Source organism: Coturnix japonica, chromosome 4 (assembly GCF_001577835.2).
Source record: "Coturnix japonica isolate 7356 chromosome 4, Coturnix japonica 2.1, whole genome shotgun sequence".
Lineage (NCBI taxonomy): Eukaryota > Metazoa > Chordata > Aves > Galliformes > Phasianidae > Coturnix > Coturnix japonica.
Window position 1 is genome coordinate 53,741,540 of NC_029519.1, and position 21,546 is coordinate 53,763,085.

The 21,546-nt window shown below is 37.5% G+C and overlaps 1 protein-coding gene across 6 annotated transcripts in view; it reads left to right on the top strand.

The window, feature by feature from the left end:
- The window catches only part of RAP1GDS1 (Rap1 GTPase-GDP dissociation stimulator 1), an 81,094-nt gene that overhangs the window by 54,287 nt on the left and 5,261 nt on the right, over positions 1–21,546 (top strand). For 5 of the 6 annotated variants that reach the window (XM_015862105.2, XM_015862106.2, XM_032444550.1 and 2 more), the window contains 8 exons: positions 2,742–2,888; positions 10,551–10,679; positions 12,976–13,101; positions 15,830–15,973; positions 16,231–16,362; positions 16,777–16,911; positions 18,319–18,444; positions 19,441–19,580. In XM_015862105.2, the coding sequence (XP_015717591.1) occupies positions 2,742–2,888; positions 10,551–10,679; positions 12,976–13,101; positions 15,830–15,973; positions 16,231–16,362; positions 16,777–16,911; positions 18,319–18,444; positions 19,441–19,580 (1,079 nt within the window). The remainder of the gene's footprint in view (positions 1–2,741; positions 2,889–10,550; positions 10,680–12,975; positions 13,102–15,829; positions 15,974–16,230; positions 16,363–16,776; positions 16,912–18,318; positions 18,445–19,440; positions 19,581–21,546) is intronic. The other variant, XM_032444552.1, reaches the window with a different exon arrangement.

Sequence of the window (21,546 nt, forward strand, 5' to 3'; positions counted from 1 at the left end):
GGGTGAGCCTAGCATGGGAAAGAGGTGCAGCAATGAAAGAGATATAGAAACAAACTCAATTAAGGCACCTCTTCTACTTCAGTCTACCATTTTATGTGGTCATGTCAAAGTTGGTACTTAGATCCAGACACCTACCTGGGAGGGATCCTGCAGTCTGTCTTACCTTACATTTGGAGTATGCTATATATATCTAATTTCTCAGAATGAGATTTGTTGCTAAATCTTTCCACCTTAGTTTTGCTGTTGATACAGTAAGAGCTAATTATCTATCTACATAATAAAAACATGGTGAGGATAAAAATACGTATCATACATTGAAGTGAGAGACTACCATGTACTAAAAGTTATAGATATAGCTGGTTTTGATATATAGCTTCTCTGACAAAATGGAACAAGAAGGATATTCAGATCTTCCTTTGTTCTAAGTTATTATCACACAGTAATTTTCAATGGAGTTGTGTCAAATTCTGTCCAGGTAAGGAACTTGGCTTATAACTGTTTTTTATGGGTTTATGGTCTTTTTCTTTTTTTCTTTATTCTTCCTTCCAGACTCACTAGACTATACCTTTGCCAAAGTATTTTATATGCAGTTCCATACTAAGACATGTAACTAGTTTGACAACTGATTTTTATCACAAACTTAATTTTATCATCGTTTTAGCTGGATGGTTTCAATTGTATTATAGTAACTTGAACACCACAGTCAGTCTATTTGATGAGGAATTAGTGATTCAGTTCTGTTTTGCACACCTATTATGACTCACAAAAAAGGTGAGTCAAATACAAAATCACGTATTAAATCTGCAATCAAAAACGCTGTACGTAAAGTAAGCTGGAATATTCAGAGTTTCTTTTTTTTCCTCTGCTGATGTGATAAATATAAGCACATAATTTGAATAACTACACTGCCATACTATATTATGATATGGAACTGTATTTCATTTCAGCATTGTACCCATGTCTGTCATTGCATCAAGGATGTGAGAGTTTTACTGCTTTTGTATTTCTCCTTTTTTTTCCACACTCCATCCTTGACACAGACCTTATATTGAATTTGTTTGACTGTAAACAGATTCCAGTTTTTGATTTATCAAAATGAAATATACATACCTGGAGCGAATCACAGTTCCCTAACGTCATGATCAGGTCAGGCATGGAAACTGTCATGGCAATGACTTTTTTCCCCTGCTACATGTCCAATTTCATGGATACTCTGCAAAACACTTATTATGTGATAAGTGATAATAAACTTAACAGCTGCGATCCACCAAGAATTTCCCTTCCCCCTCCAACTCCACTCAGTACATTATCCGAAGTCCCTATGCACATATATAAAAATGTTTTTATTTATAAAGGATATATTTATAATATTATAATATAAATATATTAATATTTATAAAGGAGTGTGTATATATATATATATATATATATATAATATGGTTATAACTATAGAAGAGTTTATATATATAGCTGTATGTATATATATGCTATACCAGATACTTTATATTAGAGAGTATTTAAATATTTAAAACTATAGTTACAACCCTTTATTTAAATATATATAGATTTTATATATATAAAATGAAAACACTATACCTCATATACCTCTTACATTCTAATGAATATTCCCTTGTAAATGCTTTTGACAAGAACTGAAAGATTTAGACAGTTTTTGAAGAGCTCTGGTCCAATTTTTAGTGGATGATCACATTATAAATGGGGATGTCCTTGGTATTTGTGCTGCACATGTTGCAGAATTGGGAAAACTTAATAGCTAAACCTCCAAGCATCTCCATTACAGGGAGAGAAGAGTGATGTTGAGGGTGCAGAATAGCAAAAGAAAGATGAGATTCTGCAGTTGAACCATTAAGAAATGGAGGGCTGAGGGGTAGTAAGTTCTCATCCAGATTTTCCAGTTGATTCTGATTGTAACTCACTTGGAAATCTCTGCTTTTAGAAGCCATGCAATTAAGGTTATTGACTATTGTTTATTGCCTGCTGAGAAAGGAAGCAGTATACTTGATTACTGTAATAAAGGACAATTTTTCTTTTATTCATACACTGATACATCAAATTGGATTTGTTGTACAGTGAGTTCCATACAAAGATTATGGTGTGTTATTTATGAGACTTCAGAACTCTGTAGCATATTGCAGATGAGAATGAGTTTTCTTTCAGCCATACAAAAACAATCTGATAGTGGTATTAAATTCCAGGTACGGAAGTCTGAAGGACACGCTGTGTGCCAGTGAGTTTGTCACTGGGAGCTGGTACCTCTGGTCTGCTTTTCCATTTGTTTCCCCATATCCCCTTGCGCAGGGGAGCACATTGTTCTTTATTTCAATTTCTAAATCTGCATAAGAGGAGGAGTAATTTAGCTTGTCCACAAAGCCTGCAGGATACATGTACTTTATTTTGCAAATGTTCAGAACTTTCCTCTGGCAAAATCCAATGCATCACTGGAACATTATTTTTCAGCTTCAGGGCCTCTGCTTCAAACTAAACATCTGTACAAAGGTATTAGTTCCAAGCGGTTAATCCATTTTGTTGTAGGTGTTCTCACTTTCCCAGCTCTGCTGCACTAAAAGCTGGCCTTCAAGAGTCTTAATAGAGGAATTTGACAGCACTGAAGAAATGACTTCACGGTTTTAAAAGTTGGCTTTGTATGATTACTGCGATGTTTGGGGCTCTGGGGTGGGTTTTGGTTTCATTTATTTTTAATGTAACTCTTTGTTTTACAGATGAGGGCAGGAACGCAGTTGACCATGCAGGTGGTGCACATATTGTAGTAGACCTTATAAGGTCGCTGTGCAGTAAAACAGATCCAGCCAGTGAGAAGCTCTTGACTGTCTTTTGTGGCATGCTGATGAACTATAGCAATGAGAATGGTAAACAACACAAAAAACTTGCTTTATGTCTACCAGGAGAACAACCCCATCCAAAACCAAAAAAGATAAACCTTAAAGCCAACTGTAGGTTTGTGCTGTGGAAACTAACGCTAAATTATTTTAAAAGATAACTACCCTCAGTTTATATATACAATTTTCTGTTTCATTACAATTATATTACAAGAAATACTTGATATCTTCCTGAGGCAGTCCCTAAAAATATAAAGTTTTAAAATCATCACCTGAAATTTACTTTTATCTAAAAGCCATACATATAGATGCATCGTACACCTGGGGAAGAAACAGATTTGCAGAAGTAAACTAGGCTACACTGCATCCTCTTTTTCATTTAGTATCAAATGGCACAATAATACTGTTTTTTCCCAGGCACACAGTATTGTTTGGTTGATAACCTGGGTTAAATATACAGGTTTTTCTTAACCTTTTTTCTCCTTGAGAAATGTACACAATGTTACCTATGTTACACATGGGGAATAATTATGTGTACGTCCAGCACTAGTCTGGTTCTTTATCACACTAAGAAGTGTTTAGGGGCTGGGACAACAAAACAAGAGAGCAGCTGAAGTAAGAACCCCTAGACCACTGAGGCACAGAAAGCGGTGTTCAACATTAGCCATACAAATGTCCTGATATTTTAGTACCTAGTTTGCTTCTGCATGCAAGTGTGGTAATATGCCAAGGTAAATTTTGCAGCATTCACACACTTCCACCTTTTTCTAAATGGTAATTTTTAAGAAAATGGGGAGAAATGAGGAAAGCTAAATAGAGGCTGTTCTCCTGACTTGTAATGGCACAGACTGCAAACGTAGATAGCTAATCACACTGTTTCTTCAGTCACGCTCATCTCCTGATTTGTAGTGCTTTATCTGAGGAATAAAATAGATTTTTTATTAGCTATCCCCTATTTCTTTACCATTGTAACTTACCACTTCCTGTGACTCACTTCCCAAATCTGTGTCCCCAACTCTTTTTCTGGAAGGTCCTTAGGCTTAATTTTTTTGACCTTTATTGTATGAATTTTTAATCTACTTCTCTTCTGGTATAGTTTTTCCTCACACATTTTCTGCACCATCTCTCCAGATCTCTCAGTTCTTAGTGTTACTTCTCTACCTCCAAACACCATCATTCTATGTGTCTCATGTCTTTCTCTTGTTCTTGCATTGTTTTTTTATCCTCTTTTCCTAGTAGTATCCAGGAATACTTGTTTATAGTACTTCCACCTTATTCAGCAAATAACTGTCTAGCCCCTTTATTTCATACAGTCTTCAGGAACTGTTTCACTTGATGTCTGTGTGTCAGATGTTTCTAAATGTTATAGTGTTGACTCCATTATTTTCTTTATTTGTTTAAATGTGTAGAGCAAATAGATTTTCTTACCTATAAGCTTACATGATCCTCGGCATTAAGGCTAACAAGCTTCCAGTATATTTGTTAGTTCAAGGCAGACCAGTTCCAAAGTGCAGTGCAGAGATACTGCATCGTTTTTGCTTCAGAGACCCAAGTTCTTAGCAAGTCTTCCATAGGTAAACAACTTAGGAGATAAATCTCCGAAACAATAGTTTGACTGTTTTAAACATGGAGTAAATGACTCATCCCATCTAGCAAGCTGGCTTATTCTGATAGCATCTATAAAGCAGTTGTATAGTTCAATGACAACTAGGAGGATTCACTAACTGTTCTCTGCTCTGATAAAAGATATCCTTCATTTCACAACAACTAACAAGCTGATGCAACATTCAGAGGAGCTACTGAAGCAGGGTCAGAAATATGAAATACTCCCAGCTCCTGGATCTGGGTGCAGATCTCCACCCTGTGCTAACACCACATCAAGGAGGAATGCTGGAGGCTTACCAACTCTCACCTTCACCCCACATACCTGTTGGTCTCTGTAAGGGCATTCCATAGGAATCTATTGCTATGTCATGTAAGACTCAAGTCCTGTAGCTTCACTGTAGTCAGCAAATCTGCCCCATAACTGTGGCGACCACTACAATGAAGTCTGAGTGATCTGCCAAGGAATAAAAAATAAAATTATAGGATACAATTGTAAGAAGAAAATCAGTGACTGTACCTGCAGCACGTGTATGGAGAGACAGGTGGTTGGCCTGCTTTCCAGATTTGTTTTAGGAGCCACAAGGACAGCTGCACAACTGTTGCAAACTGCTCTAAAAATACTACCTGCCAACCATATTAAATTTTCAAGTTAATAGTCTATGTCAAATATGAGCCCAAGAAAACCACTTACTTCTGTGTATTGCAGCATCAGTTGGATGACATGCTGAGTAAATGCAGTTCTTCACTAACCTGTTAAAGGTGAAAACTCAGGTTGCCCTGACTGGGAATTGTACTCACGGATTAGTCAGTGCTGTTTTCAGGATTTACTTGCAAAAGCTTGATCCTGTGTCACTTACAAAGAAGACAAACACTGCGCTAGTTTTACTGAGGAATGAGAAGTATAGGATTGCATCCTGGAGCCTTAGATTGCTTTACCCATAGACCCATAGTTATGGAAACAAATTGGACAAATATATATAGGAAGCATGAGAAGAAAAGTGTTTCAGTCTTTGAAACAGCACTTTCTGGTTTTACTGTTTCTGCAATCTTTCCCTGCTTAGCATGCTATGCTACCAAGTTACAGGTGGGGACTTTGAAGATTTCCTTACCTCCTCTAATGACTCACGCTCTCTGAAGTTGCACTAGCTATCCAGATAAGGATGATTACAGTGCATTTGGTTTAGTTGCATGTAATTATCCGTGAACACCCTTAATATTTTCTAATCTTTAGCAATTTGTGAGCAAAGAGCACATAAATTGTTGATGTGATTCTAAACATCTCACTGTTCGCAGTATACTAATTGCCTTCTTTTTACAATACTGACTGCTTAATTTTTAATAGCAATTAACTACCTTGTTTTTTTGACATTAAAGATTTATTATTAAGTGCTTTGCATTTTTTAATTAGCATAGGGCATTTACTACACATGAATTTTACAAAAATGGCAACTAAAAAGCAGCTATGAGTAATACTTTATTTTCCTAAACAGAGCAAATTAATCTAGCATTCTTATATCTTGTGCTGGTTCTGCAGTTGTCGCTTCATTCATAATGCTGTTGGCTAAGCTTTAAAACTCACATTCCCTTTATAAGGTCCTTGTGCCATCTGCTTGTGTTCTGAACTCTCTAAGTCCTTTCCTTTGTTTCCTTAGTAGCTTACCATTTCATTAGGTGCTACATTATTAACAAAACGAACTTGGCTTTGGCATCTCTTGCACTTCTTTAAAGCATAATTTAAATTAAATAAATTTAAAAAAAAAAAAAAAAAAGAAGAAGAAGAAAGTGATGATTGTTAATTGCAATGCTAGAAAACAGGGATGTTTTTTTAAGGGATATGTCCCTTCGTCTTCAGTATAGATTATCTCAGCCTTCTCTGCTATAGTTGTATTTTACAACCTGAATTCAGTCACATGCAAATATCAAATTTCTCATCCCTGCTTTCCATTATTATTTCTCAAAAGACAGAGTTGCAGGCATGGCTTAGAATGGGACAAAGTGTGCCACACGTTTGTGAATGGTTTTGCTCATGCTGTAATTCTGTTAAGAAGTAGGTCTTGCAAAAGCCTCTAACAGTTCTTTCTTTGTCAAGCCCTGCAACAGCTGTTTTGGCACCTTTGTGAGTACAGCATAGCGCTGTGCTTCTCCCATTCTGAAGACGTACCATTACATGTAGTCTCTGTAGAGCTATGGATCTACATAAGAGCAAAGCAGGCTTGGATAAAGAGTGAAAAACCAGTAACTAATAGTCATATGCAAACAGCAACGTAAAAGAGTTAGTGACAAATGGTTATTCTGCAGATATCATAATCCGGTAGGCTAAGACTATTTACAAAGTAATGGGATTAGCTTGTAAAGTAGCTAATTGTCTCACGAGATTTACAGAACAAACCATGAAAGTATTTTTAAAGAAACATAGAAATGATTGAAGAATTAGGTCAATTGGATTCTTAGGCAGTCAAATTATAGATCAGAAATCAACTGGATACAGCATGCATGTGTGAAATGACAGAGAAAAAACAATTCTGCTTATAGACTTTATCATTTCATATTAAAATTCAGTCAAGGTTGTCTGTTTTGTTCAGTGCCTTTTTAAGATGTAAAGCGATGATGTTAAGTCATACAACTGCCAACCTTTTCCTATTATCACAAAACTCTCAGTGACTGGAATGAAGGCTGGGGACTGTCTTGCATTGTTTACCATCTGCAGAATCTATGTCAATGCACAAGGAACGAAAGGGAGATTTATTGTTCCACGATCATGGTCTAATAGCAATATTTCAGCAATGCTTCCTTCTAAGACTTATCTTTGCTAATTTTCATGCTTGCCATGGTTTTTGTTTCATTTCATCACTGCTAAAAATGTATAGTGTGCTTTCAAGACCTAAATATACTTTAAATACAAAGAAACCTAAGGCACGTAAAAGCAGATTAATAGTTTTTGTTGTTGTTGTTTGTTTTTTAAGATAGTGATATAATTTACAATATAATTACTTAAATAAATGCGCTGATAGGAAGCAGGTTTTTGTAGGTTATTAACTTATTCCACTATTTGTAGAAAACATATTTTCCTTTAGTGATATAATCACTGTTAGTAATGAAACACAATGACTGGATTTTTTCTGAATATTTTGTCCAACGTCAAGCAGTAGCCTAAATCAGCACTTTGAATTCAAATGCCCCCAGTAAAGTTCTCAATTTGGGATATTCTCCTCAGATCTTACTCTTTGGAGTTTCCTTGTGTGTCACCGAAGGACATGGAGCCATTGAAATTCAAGTTTTAGGTAGGTAACTATTTGTGCTGGCGCATGTATTGATTGCCTTTTATCTACCTGTATATGCATCTGTGCAGCATCACTATCAGTGCTTTTCAGCCCCGAGAGAACACAGGCATTTTTCCAGTGCAATATTTGATAGCAGTATAATGAGAGAGTTCCTTTTCTGGCTTTAAGTCAAATTCTGAAGAGGAGGCATTCAGGTTTTCATGCTTCCTGTTCAGCATGCATCCAATTCTGCTTAGGAAGCTGATAGAAATGCTGTTTCATCCTGAGACGTGATGTTGCCTGGCCTTGAGCTTTAGTTCAGCCCTACATCAGAGAGCTGCTTGTAGCACAGATGCATGTTTCCCCTGAGGTTGCCTCCTGCTCTAATAGGGCCCTAGCACTTCATAAGAAGGGTTGAGGTAACGCAGTTATTCCAGGTTTTGCCTCCCATGCGGCTCTGTGACTCATGAGGTTGTCCTGTCTTTGTGAGGAAAAAGTATTTCCTTCTGCTTATTGTGGCAAGACATCGATATTCTGCCCAGATTTTACCTTACTGGCAATTCCTGTTCACGCTTTCCTACACTGTAGGCTATTCCTACACTCAGGTGCTATCCTTCCACACCAGGGAAAAAAGCTGCCATGGAGTCTGACACAATATGTGACTTTCGGCGTAGTACAATTATTCCTTCATGGTATATTTTCTTTTTCCTTTTTTCATCTTTAGAAATTCTGGAGTCCCTTAAACAAATGCGCTCCATGCTCTCTTAAACAATATATCCTTCCATTTGGCTCTTAAGATTCCTTTTTCCTTTCATGGACAGATATGATTTCCTCTTCCCTATTTTTTTACTCTTTAGACTTTTTGTACAGATTATGTTGGGGTTTTATTTAATTAAAAAATAACAGAAAAAGAGCGCTACTCAAAATACAGAGTTTACGTTTCCGATGTCAGAACACTTTGCCAAATGAAGCCCATAGAGATTACTCAAAGAGACTGAAGCATAGTCTAGTAATGAAGCAACTTCTTTTCACATAATTTTCTATGGCATTTGTGGTTTGCGTCTTTGTTCTGCTCTCCATTACTACCATTTTTCCTTCACAATTTTTAAGCGTCTGCAAGGGATAATCAGAAATCAAGGAGAAAAACAGATTATTTACCAGTAACTTGAGTTCTCCTACACAAACAATTTCTCCACAGAACCAATCCAGTTCCCCCTCTTAGTTTTTTTTTTTATTCAGAGTTAGATTTTTATGGTCAGTTTGGAATGAAATAGGAGGTGTTGTAGTGTCTCACGCATCTGCTGGAGGTAAAATGGCATTCAATGCATGCGCTAGTGCAATCTGTACTTACCTGAAATTTGACAACTTCAACAGCTCTTTGATGTCTCAGATGGTGTTCTCATAAATTTCTCTAAAGACCACGAACCTATGGAAGAGGTAACAACCCCCCCAGAGGAAAAAAAAAAAAAAAAAGAAAAAAAAGAAAGAAAAGAAAGAGAAGAGGGAAATTCAGTTACTGGTTGATTTTATTAAAGACATCAAGCCACAAGAATTCCTGTTCATCCCCAATAACCTGTAATAACTGCGACATTAACTTATTTAATACATCAAATTGATTGTTAATCAAAAGTGTTTCATACCAAATACAAATGAACTAAACATTCCAGAATCTTTTCATCATTTTTATTAATGAAAATTTCAAAACACAAATCTGGAAAATAAAGGGATTTTCTGAGCACACGAGATGATACAAAGTCTGCTAGAAATCAGCTATAAGATGTTTTTATCTTCCTATAAAAATCTGAAGTTTCTGTGGCTGATTCCACAGAAATAAAATCTCCAACTGATTTCAGCTGCTCAGGGAAAAAAAAAAAAAAAAAAAAAAGAGAACTCCCCTGTAGGGCTTGATCCAAAGCTAAATGAAGAAACAGAATTCTGCTGGATTTACTAGGCTTTGGATCATTGTCTTTTGAGTCTATAACGTTTAATAGAGATGAAGTGCTTAGAAATAAAGGAAAAACGATACTTAGGAAAACTACTAAATATCTGGTGTGTTCATGTCTGCTTCATTCTATTCAACTGTGAAACAATGTTTTTCTTCTTTGCTGTGTTATAGGTAACGTTCAAGATAAAATATGGTTATAAATAATCTTTTAAAACAATCATGTTTCTGCCTAACCATCAAAGCATCTTTCTATTTGCAGACATCTAGGAGCAATAACTTTCTTACTTGTAAATACTATAAACTTTCATCCTATGCAAGAAATTATCAGAATGGCTTCTAAGGACTTTTCTTAAACCTTCCATTTTTTGTCTTTATTAAACTTTCTTTTTTCTCAAGCTCCTCATAATCTACATTGTGGCTTCCTATGTTTATAAAACTTCTCATGTTTATTTCAGTGCCAGTTTATATTCATTCTACTTTTAATTTTCCAGTTTTTATCTTTAAGGGAAAACAGTTTATACAACCATGCTCTCAGACAAATAAGTTTTTCACTGACGTAGTTTGTTTTATTTAACTCAGCTAGTCTCAGTCAGCTAAGAATGAAACCCAACTATATTAGGAGCCACAACATTACCAGTACCTTACCACCAGAGCAGGAGGGAACAATTACGGGAATATATCCCATCGCCAGGGGAAAGGGGAAGTCTGAGTCCATACCCCATGTCTGGACCAAATCCTAGTGTAGAATAGTAGAGGAGACAGCCATTTTAATACTGCTTAGCCTAGAAGTTGCTTTGCGTGAGAAAAAATGCTGTTCTGATGTTAAATAACAGTGCTGCAAACACAAATACTAACTCTTTGTTATGCTTTCTTTTTACATAGATACCCTGCAATCACAACTTATCAATATGGGTGTTATTCCTACATTAGTGAAATTGTTGGGTATTCATTGCCAAAATGCAGCTCTGACAGAGATGTGCCTTGTTGCTTTTGGCAATTTAGCAGAACTTGGTAAGTCCGCAATATTCATCTCAAACTTAGATCCAGTTTTCTTAAAGTTCACGCTTACAATTCACAGAAGTCTTGCCTCAATGCATTCATAGTGGTACATTCAAAATTTAAAGCAACCAATTTCTGCTTCTTACCTCTGAAATCCATAGTTGTCTCTTTTTCCTTCAGTAAATCTGATTTATTTGGGTACTTAGTATCTTTTCTGTTTTATGCTAACGCTAAATCATCTAAACAGTATTTCCTGAGCACCGCTATTCATAGTGAATTATTTGTTAATAATATAAATTACGTATCCTGGTGCAGCCCCACAAAGTTCTCTCAGGATTAAATTTGCTCATGGAATTCACTGAGTGAAATGAGAAGGCACAGTTCATAAGCCTATTTGTACAACCTTCTTTTAGACGCTGAATTTCAATATGTGCTAGACTACATACTTGCATGTACACGCCATGATAGAGGTTGTGTTTTATAACACGTTTGTATACAGCTTCATTTAATCTGAAGTACGTGATGATGCTTTGATCCAATAGGTTTGGATTAGGATTCAGCAAAGTGTAAATCAACAGGTTGCTAGTTTTACATTGGTGCTGAACTTTTACAAACCTATTTGGTCAAATTTTAGTCCTATTTATTCAATTTTCTATTTACTCTGAAGTGTAACAATATAGCAGCTGGGATTATCATCCTGCATTTCTAAGGACATCCTGTGGTTCAGAACATGAAAAAGATATCTGTGAGTTAGAATTATCTGAAGGCCTGGAATTATTCAAACTGTCCTTCATTCATAGTTTTCAAGGTTAGAGAGAATATTATGTACCCATCTAGTCTGGTCATACACATAATGCCTTTGTTCATAGAAGGCAAGTTTGCAGAATAAAACAGGAAGATTCATCATTACCACTAAAGAAATGAATACATCAGAGATCTTCAAGACAGGTGCTAACATTTTCTGTCCGTACAGTAAAAAACTGTAATACGAGCTTTGCTGGAAATTCTACTGCTACTAAAACACAACTGAAAACATAAAGATATTAAATATGATGCTGAGAACTACATCTTCTTTCCCTCTTTGGGAACAGCCAGCACTGGCCAGCTGGGCAATGAACATGGGAAAAAAGCTTAAAGCAGCTGCTTCCTTTCCCGTTCCTGCACAGTGAAAAGCTGCTTGTTCTTTAAGATTGACACAAAATTAATTTAGCTTTTAATACTTTAATCTCCCTTAAGCAATAACTCAGCCAATCACTGCATCTGTAATGTTTTATTTTTGCCATGTAACTTCAGGGAATTTTATTGTCAGGTTGTCATCTTTCATCACGTAATAGAGACAACTGCATTCTACAGATCCCAGGAGAAGCGTTATATGAAACTGTGTCAAAGTAGGGCAAAAATAAACAACAAAAAACAATTGAGAGAGTGGTGGTGCTTTTCAAATACCAGAAAGGTCAAAAATCCACTTATAATACACAATGCAGTCATACATATTGAGAAAAAGCAGCAGTGGGATGTGCATAAAAGGGGCTAGGTCTGTACTTCATGCTTTTTCCCAGTCCTTGACCAGTTCTACATTAAAATAATCTCTAACCATCCCCTAGAGCGTTAGCAAAGGTGCTGGAAGATTTAATTACAGATGGCCCTCAGGAGGTGGCAACTGGAGAACACAGAACACCAGTCCCACCATCTGCATCCCCTGTAAAACTGCCAGTTAGGAGGAATCAGATACAGGCAATAGAATCAGATGCTTCTGTTGGCACCACAGCACATAAAAAACCACAGTCCAATGGGTAACCCTCCTTGTGGCCACCTTGGCCAGCTGTAAAGCTGCGTTATGATATCTGTGCAGTATGAAACAGCCTTGCAACAGCCAGGCACAGATTTTAAAGGAAATGTCACCATCACAAGACCACGTAAACACTAAAGCTTTCTCCAAGGGAAAATACAGTATATGATCTGTTAGTCTTCCTCTTTAGCTGAGGATAATAAAATACCATCTTTATTTTTGTCATGTTACTGTTTCTATAGCTACCTTTACATTCTCTTGGGCAGAAACAGCCTCAACAGCCTCAATCATGTACACAGGTCTTTTTGAACAGCCTTATTCATAATTGAAGGCAGTACATTTGCTCTAAAGCATTAGACTATTTCATTCCATTTTGTGACAAACATGATTCTATTGTTCTTGCCTGTGAAGTGCACTATTAGTCATCTCACTGAGTAAATCTGGTAAAAAAGAGAGAGAAAAAGTCATCCTAGCTTTTGATTTGGTTTGTTTACTTGATACGGAAGTTTTGCTTTGCAGAGTCAAGCAAAGAGCAGTTTGCCTACACAAACATTGCTGAAGAGCTTGTGAAACTGTTCAAGAAGCAAGTAGAGCATGATAAAAAAGAGATGATCTTTGAAGTTTTGGCTCCCCTCGCAGAAAATGGTGAGCGTTTGATTATTTACTTTTTTTTTTTTTTTTTACCCTACGGTATTTTTTATATAAAATAATATAATAAAGGAATGGATATGTTTGTCTCTTTCGGGGACTAACAGCAGAGCAATTGGCTGCCTTGTTTGGCAGTCCCCAGGGGTGTATGATGACAGTTTCAGATGAAGCGAATGTTTTAACTGTCTGAATACATGACAGGAGCCTACAAATTGCTGATGCTGATTCCACCTCTGATTCATTCTGTATGCTATATTTTATTTCCTCCTACCTGCAGTGGGAATATCAAAAGCAGATTTTCTTTCTTTCCTACAGAATAGTTTTTGACATTTATCTACAGAGCACTGTGAATATCAGAGATGCCCATCAGAGCTGTTGTAGGACTGTTACTCTCACTTCAGCATTGTATTCTTATCCTATGAGCACGATCTATTTGCTTTACAAGTTGTGTTTTAAAATCAGTATAGTTTACTATTGATTGTTACTTCTCTGTAGTAGCCAGCAAGTCTCTTTTTGAAATACAGAGAACTCCATTTTCTCCTGAAAGCTCACAAGAGGCTGGCACAGTTCTATAGGCCCTGAGGAGCAAGAGAATACACGCAACCATTGGCTGAAGTGTTCATAGTCTATTGCAGCACCAATAAATCAGTCACTACATCACTTACTGGGACCTCAGAACCCTCTCCCAACAGTTTAATTTCCTATGGAAATATTTTTGCAAGGAACACGTTAATTGCAGAGCTAGGAGGACATTCTCTTCTTACTTTTCATTCGGAAATCATTTACTTTGAGTTTGGTGTAATATATTAGCACCAGCCTCAGGAGACTGAAGTTTCTAGTCTAGCCTGAGCAGTGAATGAGTGATGGGTGAGGACCACCCCTCCAGCATGTTCCTCTGGAAAGACTCACAGCAGTTTGTATAACCTTCTATCTGCCCTTAAGGGAAACCAAAATATCAATTAACAGCTCAGGGTGTGAAAGATAGAACAGTATTTGATGGCTCTATACTTTGTTTTCATCACCTCAGCATTAAAACTTGCTGAAATTGAATGCATTCTTAGAAGATAATTGTAGACTCAGAAGATTCAAGTTTCATCCTATTCTTCCCAGTATAAATCAAGACACATTTTGTCTTCAATTTAGAGTTATGATAATGTCTATTTTTGGCAGTTCCTTTGTCTTTCATTGCAAGTTATATGTGAAACAGGATTTCTCTTTTCAGTTCTGAAAACATGCATTTTGCCAAAATATATTCATTTATTATATAATTACTAGAAGCTGCTCTAAGAAGTTCAGCCCTTCAAGACTGACACAGAATTAGCCTAACATTCTGTGACTTTGACATATTTCATTTCAAATGCTTAATTTTTGTCTGCTTTACAGTCACAGTAAACTTTCATAGGTTTACTGCTGCTGAACATAACTCAGCTGCTTGCACTATGTGGCAGTCAACGGAACTCTTCCACTGTGAGGCCAAGGCATACCTAAATGAGCATGAGTCCACTGTGCTAGTGCTGCTAGGTGCTTTTGATTATAGATCATTGGCCATCAGCCATGAGGCAAAACCATCTAGATGAGCTACTGGAATAGATTATTTGCATTCCTAAGAGAGTCCATGAGAAGGTCAGCTGCTCTGGGAGAAACAATTTCGCTCAGGCACAAAAGCTGAGCAACAGCAGTAAATGGATAAGAGGTGCCTGATCCTTCAACAGAGAAGTTGGGACATTTTTTCTCACCCAACTCTATTTTAACTTGAGCTAAGCTCCTTACACCACCTCATGCAGAAAACATCCAAACAAATGGCTGTTACTTACATTTCTGCAGACCTTTGAGACTGTGCTCTCCAAAATCAGGATGCAAAACTAATAGAATCACTTTCACGTAACAAAAAGAGGTGACACAGCATCAGGTGATTTGCCATTCCAACGTAACAGGAAGGGAATTTGTGTGTGTAAAGAAGGAGATATCCAGCTCTAAATTCACAGGGGAAAAAAAATAAATAATAATGCATTAAATATTGTGTTCTAGAGACAGAAAAATTATTGCTTCCAAATCCTATATTGCTACCTAAACAACCCATTCATCACCTTCTCCATTGAGCCTCATTTCTAATAAGCAAGGAATGAGCTCGCCTCAGCAGTTTCCAACTTTTCTTTGATCACAATAAATTTGTCTCCCAACCCAGCCTGCTGGATTTGGCCTTTCTTTACTCCTGAAGCCCTTGGAACAAGTGACAGAAATCTTGGCTCAACTGAAAGAAATGGGTCATTACTTGCTCTGAAATTTCATTTTTAATAAAATCTGTATTTTATACTTGCAGTGGCTCTTCTGTACACAAAACAGAAGATGCACCCTTAGGTTTGTTCTGCAACTCAGTCCAAATTCTTTGGAGAGCCCAAGCACAGCAAGGCCCTTATGAGCTCATGCTGTGCGAGGACTGAAATGCCAGATAATTTCTGCAAAGTAATTTGCTCATTTTTCAGAATAGCAGCAACACGCTGCTTCACAGTGCATAGATGTGGTCTAAGGGTGGTCCAGAGCTGAGGGTGCACACCTGCTACATGACTTTTGATGGAAGTTGACCTTAAGAATGCACAGTTATTTTGGTTACACAAGTTGTCAGTGAAACACTTGACATTGCTAGTCTTTGGCTGTCCTGCATGGAGGTTCAATGGATGTATTTTAAATTATAATGCTGGCTCCTACTCTCCATGCTGTTTCACAGATGTCATTAAACTGCAGCTGGTTGAAGCAGGATTGGTGGAGTGCTTACTTGAGGTTGTCCAGAAGACTGTTGACAGTGACAAAGAGGATGATGTTGCGGAGCTTAAAACAGCTTCTGATCTTATGGTTTTGTTACTGCTTGGAGGTAAGTGCAGTGTGTCACTTCTGCAAAGCAAGAGCAGACACCTGTGTGCCATTTGGATGCTGAATGTTACTACTTATTAAACAATTTTCAAATAACCTAAAGGATCTGGCATTTAACATTTAGTAGGTTAGGTTAGATTTCATCTCTCACCGAATGCAGGACCAAACTGATTGCAGTAAATGTGGTAGAACTTGACAAACATAAAGAATTTTCCCTAAAATTTCTTTGGCTTGCTGACTATCTGCTTTTTATCCCAGATGAATCCATGCAGAAGTTATTTGAAGGAGGAAGAGGCAGTGTGTTCCAAAGAGTACTTTCATGGATTCCTTCCAACAGCCATCAGCTACAACTTGCAGGAGCACTGGCTATTGCAAATTTTGCCAGAAACGGTAAGAATACTCCACAGTATCCTATCTGTGCTTAACTGTGCCTTTCTATCATGCTACGTCTGTACAGGTACAAAGAAAAGGTGTACACTCTGGTAAAGCCGGTAGTAAACTCTATAGCAACATCAGTAGTTTCATGTTTCACTGGCCTGAAAAGTATGATGTCTATTTACAAAATAATAATAATAGTAAAATGTTTCACATTTGTAATAGATGTATAGGGAATTTCTGCCTTCTGCAGTTCTTCCTCTGTCACTGTTCTAGGTTTGTCATGAGCACCACAAATCCCATTGACCCACTGATGGTCAAATGCTCCAACAATAAAATCTAGAAAGGAGCAGGGAACTGACACTTCTGTTCTTAAAAAGCACTCATAAAAATCTTTCATTCACAAGTGACTCGTCTCATTTTGCGCAGATGGAAACTGCATCCATATGGTGGATAATGGCATAGTTCAAAAGCTGATGGATCTGCTAGACAGACATGTGGAGGATGGAAATGTAACTGTGCAACACGCAGCTCTGAGCGCGCTCAGAAACCTGGCTATTCCTGGTAAGCCCCCCTTTGTACTGCTACCTACCCAAGAGGAAATTCTGCTGTCTTGCTTTTATAGCTTTTGCACAGCGATAGCAACCAGCAGTTTTAAATACATCACAGATCTATCAGCCATCCTTTGACACTTTGAATCCACAGTCTCATTCCCCACCAAGGAAAGGGCAGGAAGCCAAGGCCTCAGAAGTGCAGAGCACTGCTTTTTTGTTTGTTTTTGTTTCATTTGGGTTCTCTTTCACAGCCCAAGGTCCCCACCAGACAACAGTGAGGAATATATTGAAACACTGCATCCCCCTGTAACTTCCTAAAGCTTTGACTATTCAGAAGGTAGAGCTGGAGGTGAGCTGTTAGAATAGCCGACCTGTTCTGATTAGTTACTGTTTGGAGGCAATGAACTGAATGCTAATTCTGTCATTTTTAATAACTTCATTTGTGATTTTTGATTATGCAAACATAAAAGGCAGAGCATGAGCGGATAAAACCCAAACAAAACCTTAATACTGATGTATGCTTTCTAATACAAAGCCACAAAAAGTCTTTCATCCATTTAACCTTATTTTACTATTTTCAGTTTTGACAAACAGTAACTTTCTAAAAATGATTGTGCATACATATTAAACCCATGCAGCTTTTGTGCTACACCATTTGCTTACCTTGCTTAGGTAATTCTGTTAACTTGCATCAGTTGGAAAGCTTCCCTGTAGCCTGTGCTCAGGAATGTCAGCCAGAGACCTACACACGACTTAATGAATGTCATTACAGAAAAATGAGTAAGTGGCCCCAGTGAAGAACGGCTCGTTAAACGCTACTCTGAATATGAAATAAAACATTTTTTTCTAACCATGATATTGGATCAAGTTTGCAGCTCACATAGATTTCAGAGAGCTCCATGGAAGCAGAGAACTTAGACTAGTGAAAGGGATGAAGGAGAGCTTGGGAGGCCACAGTGTTGTTTGTATCGAATATTACAAGTGGGAAGAGGTCATGCTGCTAATTGGATGCTTTAGTTCCTTTCCCTATATGAAAGAGAAATGTGTTATTGGGAATCAGAGAAGTTTCTCCATGTTTTGGGGTGTAGGTAAGTACTGGCCTGGGCTTCTGCTTGGTTCATTTTGTGGAGGACTCCTTTCCTAAGCTGTGGTGGGGAAGTGTGGTCTCCACGTTCTCGGGTGAACACTGGAAGTTACGAGTGCATGCTGGGATAAGGCACTTCATTTCACACGTGTGTCTCAGCAACCACAACATTTTCGTACAACACAGCATTGTCAGCACACACTCATGTTCCTGAAGTCTGTGTTCACAAGCTATTTTTCAAACTGTCTGAAAAACTGCACCAAGACTGTCTTGGAAATAAACGACATCTTCCAAAAATGTTCTCGAGATAATTCCTGTTCTTTATTCATGCAGTTGTAAATAAGGCTAAGATGCTATCAGCTGGTGTTGCAGAAGCAGTATTGAAATTTCTCAGATCGGAGATGCCCCCTGTTCAGTTCAAGCTGCTGGGAACATTACGAATGTTAATAGATGCACAAGGTAAAAATAAACTGTTCGCTATGTTAAGTGATTTGCTGTGGTTCAGTCTGTGATATACTGCTAAAACTCTTACACGAGAGAAGCAGAGGGTTTTTGTTTGTTTTATCTTTTCAGTTTTAATCCTCAGGTTTTTGAATAAATGTATCTACAAAGGGAGAGAAAAATGTGGGTTGATGGTTTTTTCCCCCCCCCCGAACTCCCAAACTGACTAGTGGGGACCCTCAGAATAGGTGTCAAATGCTTATTTACTTTCATATTTCAGACCACTCCTACACTGTCACAATGTGAGAATGCACTGAGGTGTGGGAGTTGTAAAGCTACAACTCCAGTTTTGCTGTTCACTTGCTGCATTCTCTAGCTGTACCAAGCTCCTTGAAACATACTAATGCACTCGCTACATGATAAGTTGCAGGTTCAAAAACAGCAAACACCTTTTGGTTCTGCAGCTTATTCTGTACCTGGAACGTGTATTTTTGAAATTAACACCTGTTATTAATGAAATAAATTACCAAATTGTTTTCAACCTTGTGCAGCAGATTTCTGGGGGAAAAAAAGAAAATGAAAAGCAACTTCAGAACGTGGTAGTTTACCACAGCTATTAGCTATGCTATTTCTATGAAATAGAAATTCATTGAGGAAATTTATGCAACCTATCAGCTACAATATTTTACTGACTGTGGTGGTCCTTGAAATTTTTTATCTAGTTCAACTGGGAATGTGGCACTACCTGTATTTTCTCTGATGTTAATCACTGCACAAATTTCAAACTGGGCTGAGTTTAACTGAGTTTTACTTGGGAACTGGGTATGAGTGTTTCTAATATTTGTCTCCGTTTTGACTGGCTTTAATTGCTTCCATGCAACCTTCATTTTTCATGCAGTACAAGCTGGTGAATGTCTAAACTCCTTCTAGTAAGTAACTTTCAGCTTATTTTTCTAGCACTTGCTTAAAAAATGACAACTTCTCTGTTGTGTTGTTGGCTCCGGCAATATGTAGCAGAAGCAGCTGAGCAACTGGGAAAAAATGCAAAACTGGTGGAACGATTGGTGGAGTGGTGTGAAGCCAAGGATCATGCAGGTGTGATGGGAGAATCAAACAGACTACTTTCTGCACTTATACGACACAGCAAATCTAAAGTAAGTTAGTGGTGAAAAAGCTCAGCTTGTAAGGACAAAGAGTTACCTTTGTACTTCATGGTTACTGGTATTTAAGTACTGTTGAGAGCTGGGTTGGTTGATTTCCTGTTTCACATCCTCTCAGCTGCCAGGACCTGCCAGTCCAAGTGAAGCATCAGGTTTAAACACTCTCTGGATCTACATAGGTAAAAAAAAAAAAATACAGAAGAAGGTCAAGGAACACTGTTAGAGTGAATACAGCTAAGTCTTAGATTGTTAGAATTTGATCTGTATTCAGCAGAAGCTCAGCTTGCCATATTTTCTACTTAACAGTAAGAAGTGTGATGGCGGGAACTCTGACCAACAGTGACTTCTTCATTTGTCCATGGTTTTCGCAAAGTGAAAAACACAATGCAATACTATGCAAACACTATGCAATATCTCTACAAAAACAAATCAATAGGAATATGGAGACCTACACCTTTACTGATTTCTAGATTACCGTCCCCTTCTAATGCTCGTTCTCCATTTTATGTCCAGTTTTTGATTTTCAGTTCAATTTATGCCCAGTTTTCCCACTCCAAATTCCATACCTACCCTCACACCACTTACAAGGTGCTGTGTATAGATGGTGTCAAAAGCCACAGATGCAAATTATTAATACTCTACAATATAACAGAATCTAATCCTAAAAGCAGAGACACAGTTAATGGCTTGAAATTGGTATTAAGACTGCACTTAACAGAATTATCGCAGTTGAATTTCTTTGTGGTTTGGGTACTTACAGGAGAAACGTCTTTGGTAGAAGAAAACAGCTGAGAAGGTTGTTGGGTTTTTTTAAAGCATTTACTGCCCTCTAGGTTTGGATTGTAGACATAACTGGTTCCTTAGTGCACATTAGATTTTAAATCATTTTTTATTTATTGGTACTTGGGCTAACATTGAGAAAGGCGGGAGTGGTTTAGGAACTTCTGATTCACAAGTACACACTCCCTTTGTTATGTTGCACGAGTACCCAAACCTGATTTATCTGACTTATCACCTCTTACCTGCTTGGCACTGCCATTTCAGAGGCTATGTTCAACTACAGTCGTTTAACTTTTGATGTCAAGACAGATAGCCAAAATTCCCCAAGTCAAACAGAAAGTAGCAGCTCCCAGAGTACTCCAAGTCTCAAGGTCACTTTGGATTTCCACCAGAAAAATCACAAGTGAGAAAAACTATCCATGAGAGTAGGAAAAAATATAGAACCACTTACATACTTCAGACATGATGTGATTTAAAAACTCTTATTTTTTCTGAATGACAAATTCTTCTGTCATTATGCTGTGACTTGTGCGACAAGCATCTTCAGTGTGACTGTCTACAAGTATTTCAGTTTTCAAGGTTGTGATTGTATCGTGTCTTTTTCCTTACGCAAAGAATATCACCGCACAGTCTGTGCAAGCAATGGAACATAAATTATTCTAAACACACGTATCAGTTAATGAGCCGGGTTTGTGGTTGGAATTGGAAAGAGGCATGTGCTTTAAATGGAAATTCAACAGGCTTATAAATTTAAATTGGATTCTGATTTCAAGAAACAACTACTGCTTCAAATCTTTGCAGATTTGAACAAATAAAAAATAAATGTCAAAGGCAAACCACATTTCCATGGACAGCTGCCCCTTGGCCTGCACAGTTACCTGACCTCCAGGCAAACAATTTCCAAATACGTTTTGTGCACATAACGATGAAAATTTGCTTTAGGTGCAGACTATCTTTCTCACGATGGCATACAGGTAATCAAAATGCATGCACCCAAGATTTTTATTCATCCTTCATTACATGTGTAACGCACATCACATTTTGAACTTGGAAAGAGAATCTGCTTATATATGTTTAAACTACTTTAAGTCACTTAACCCAGCCAGCATTTTTATTTCCTAGATCTTAGTCAATGGTCCATTTTAATTGCTGGCTTTAGAACAAAAACCGACTTATCAGT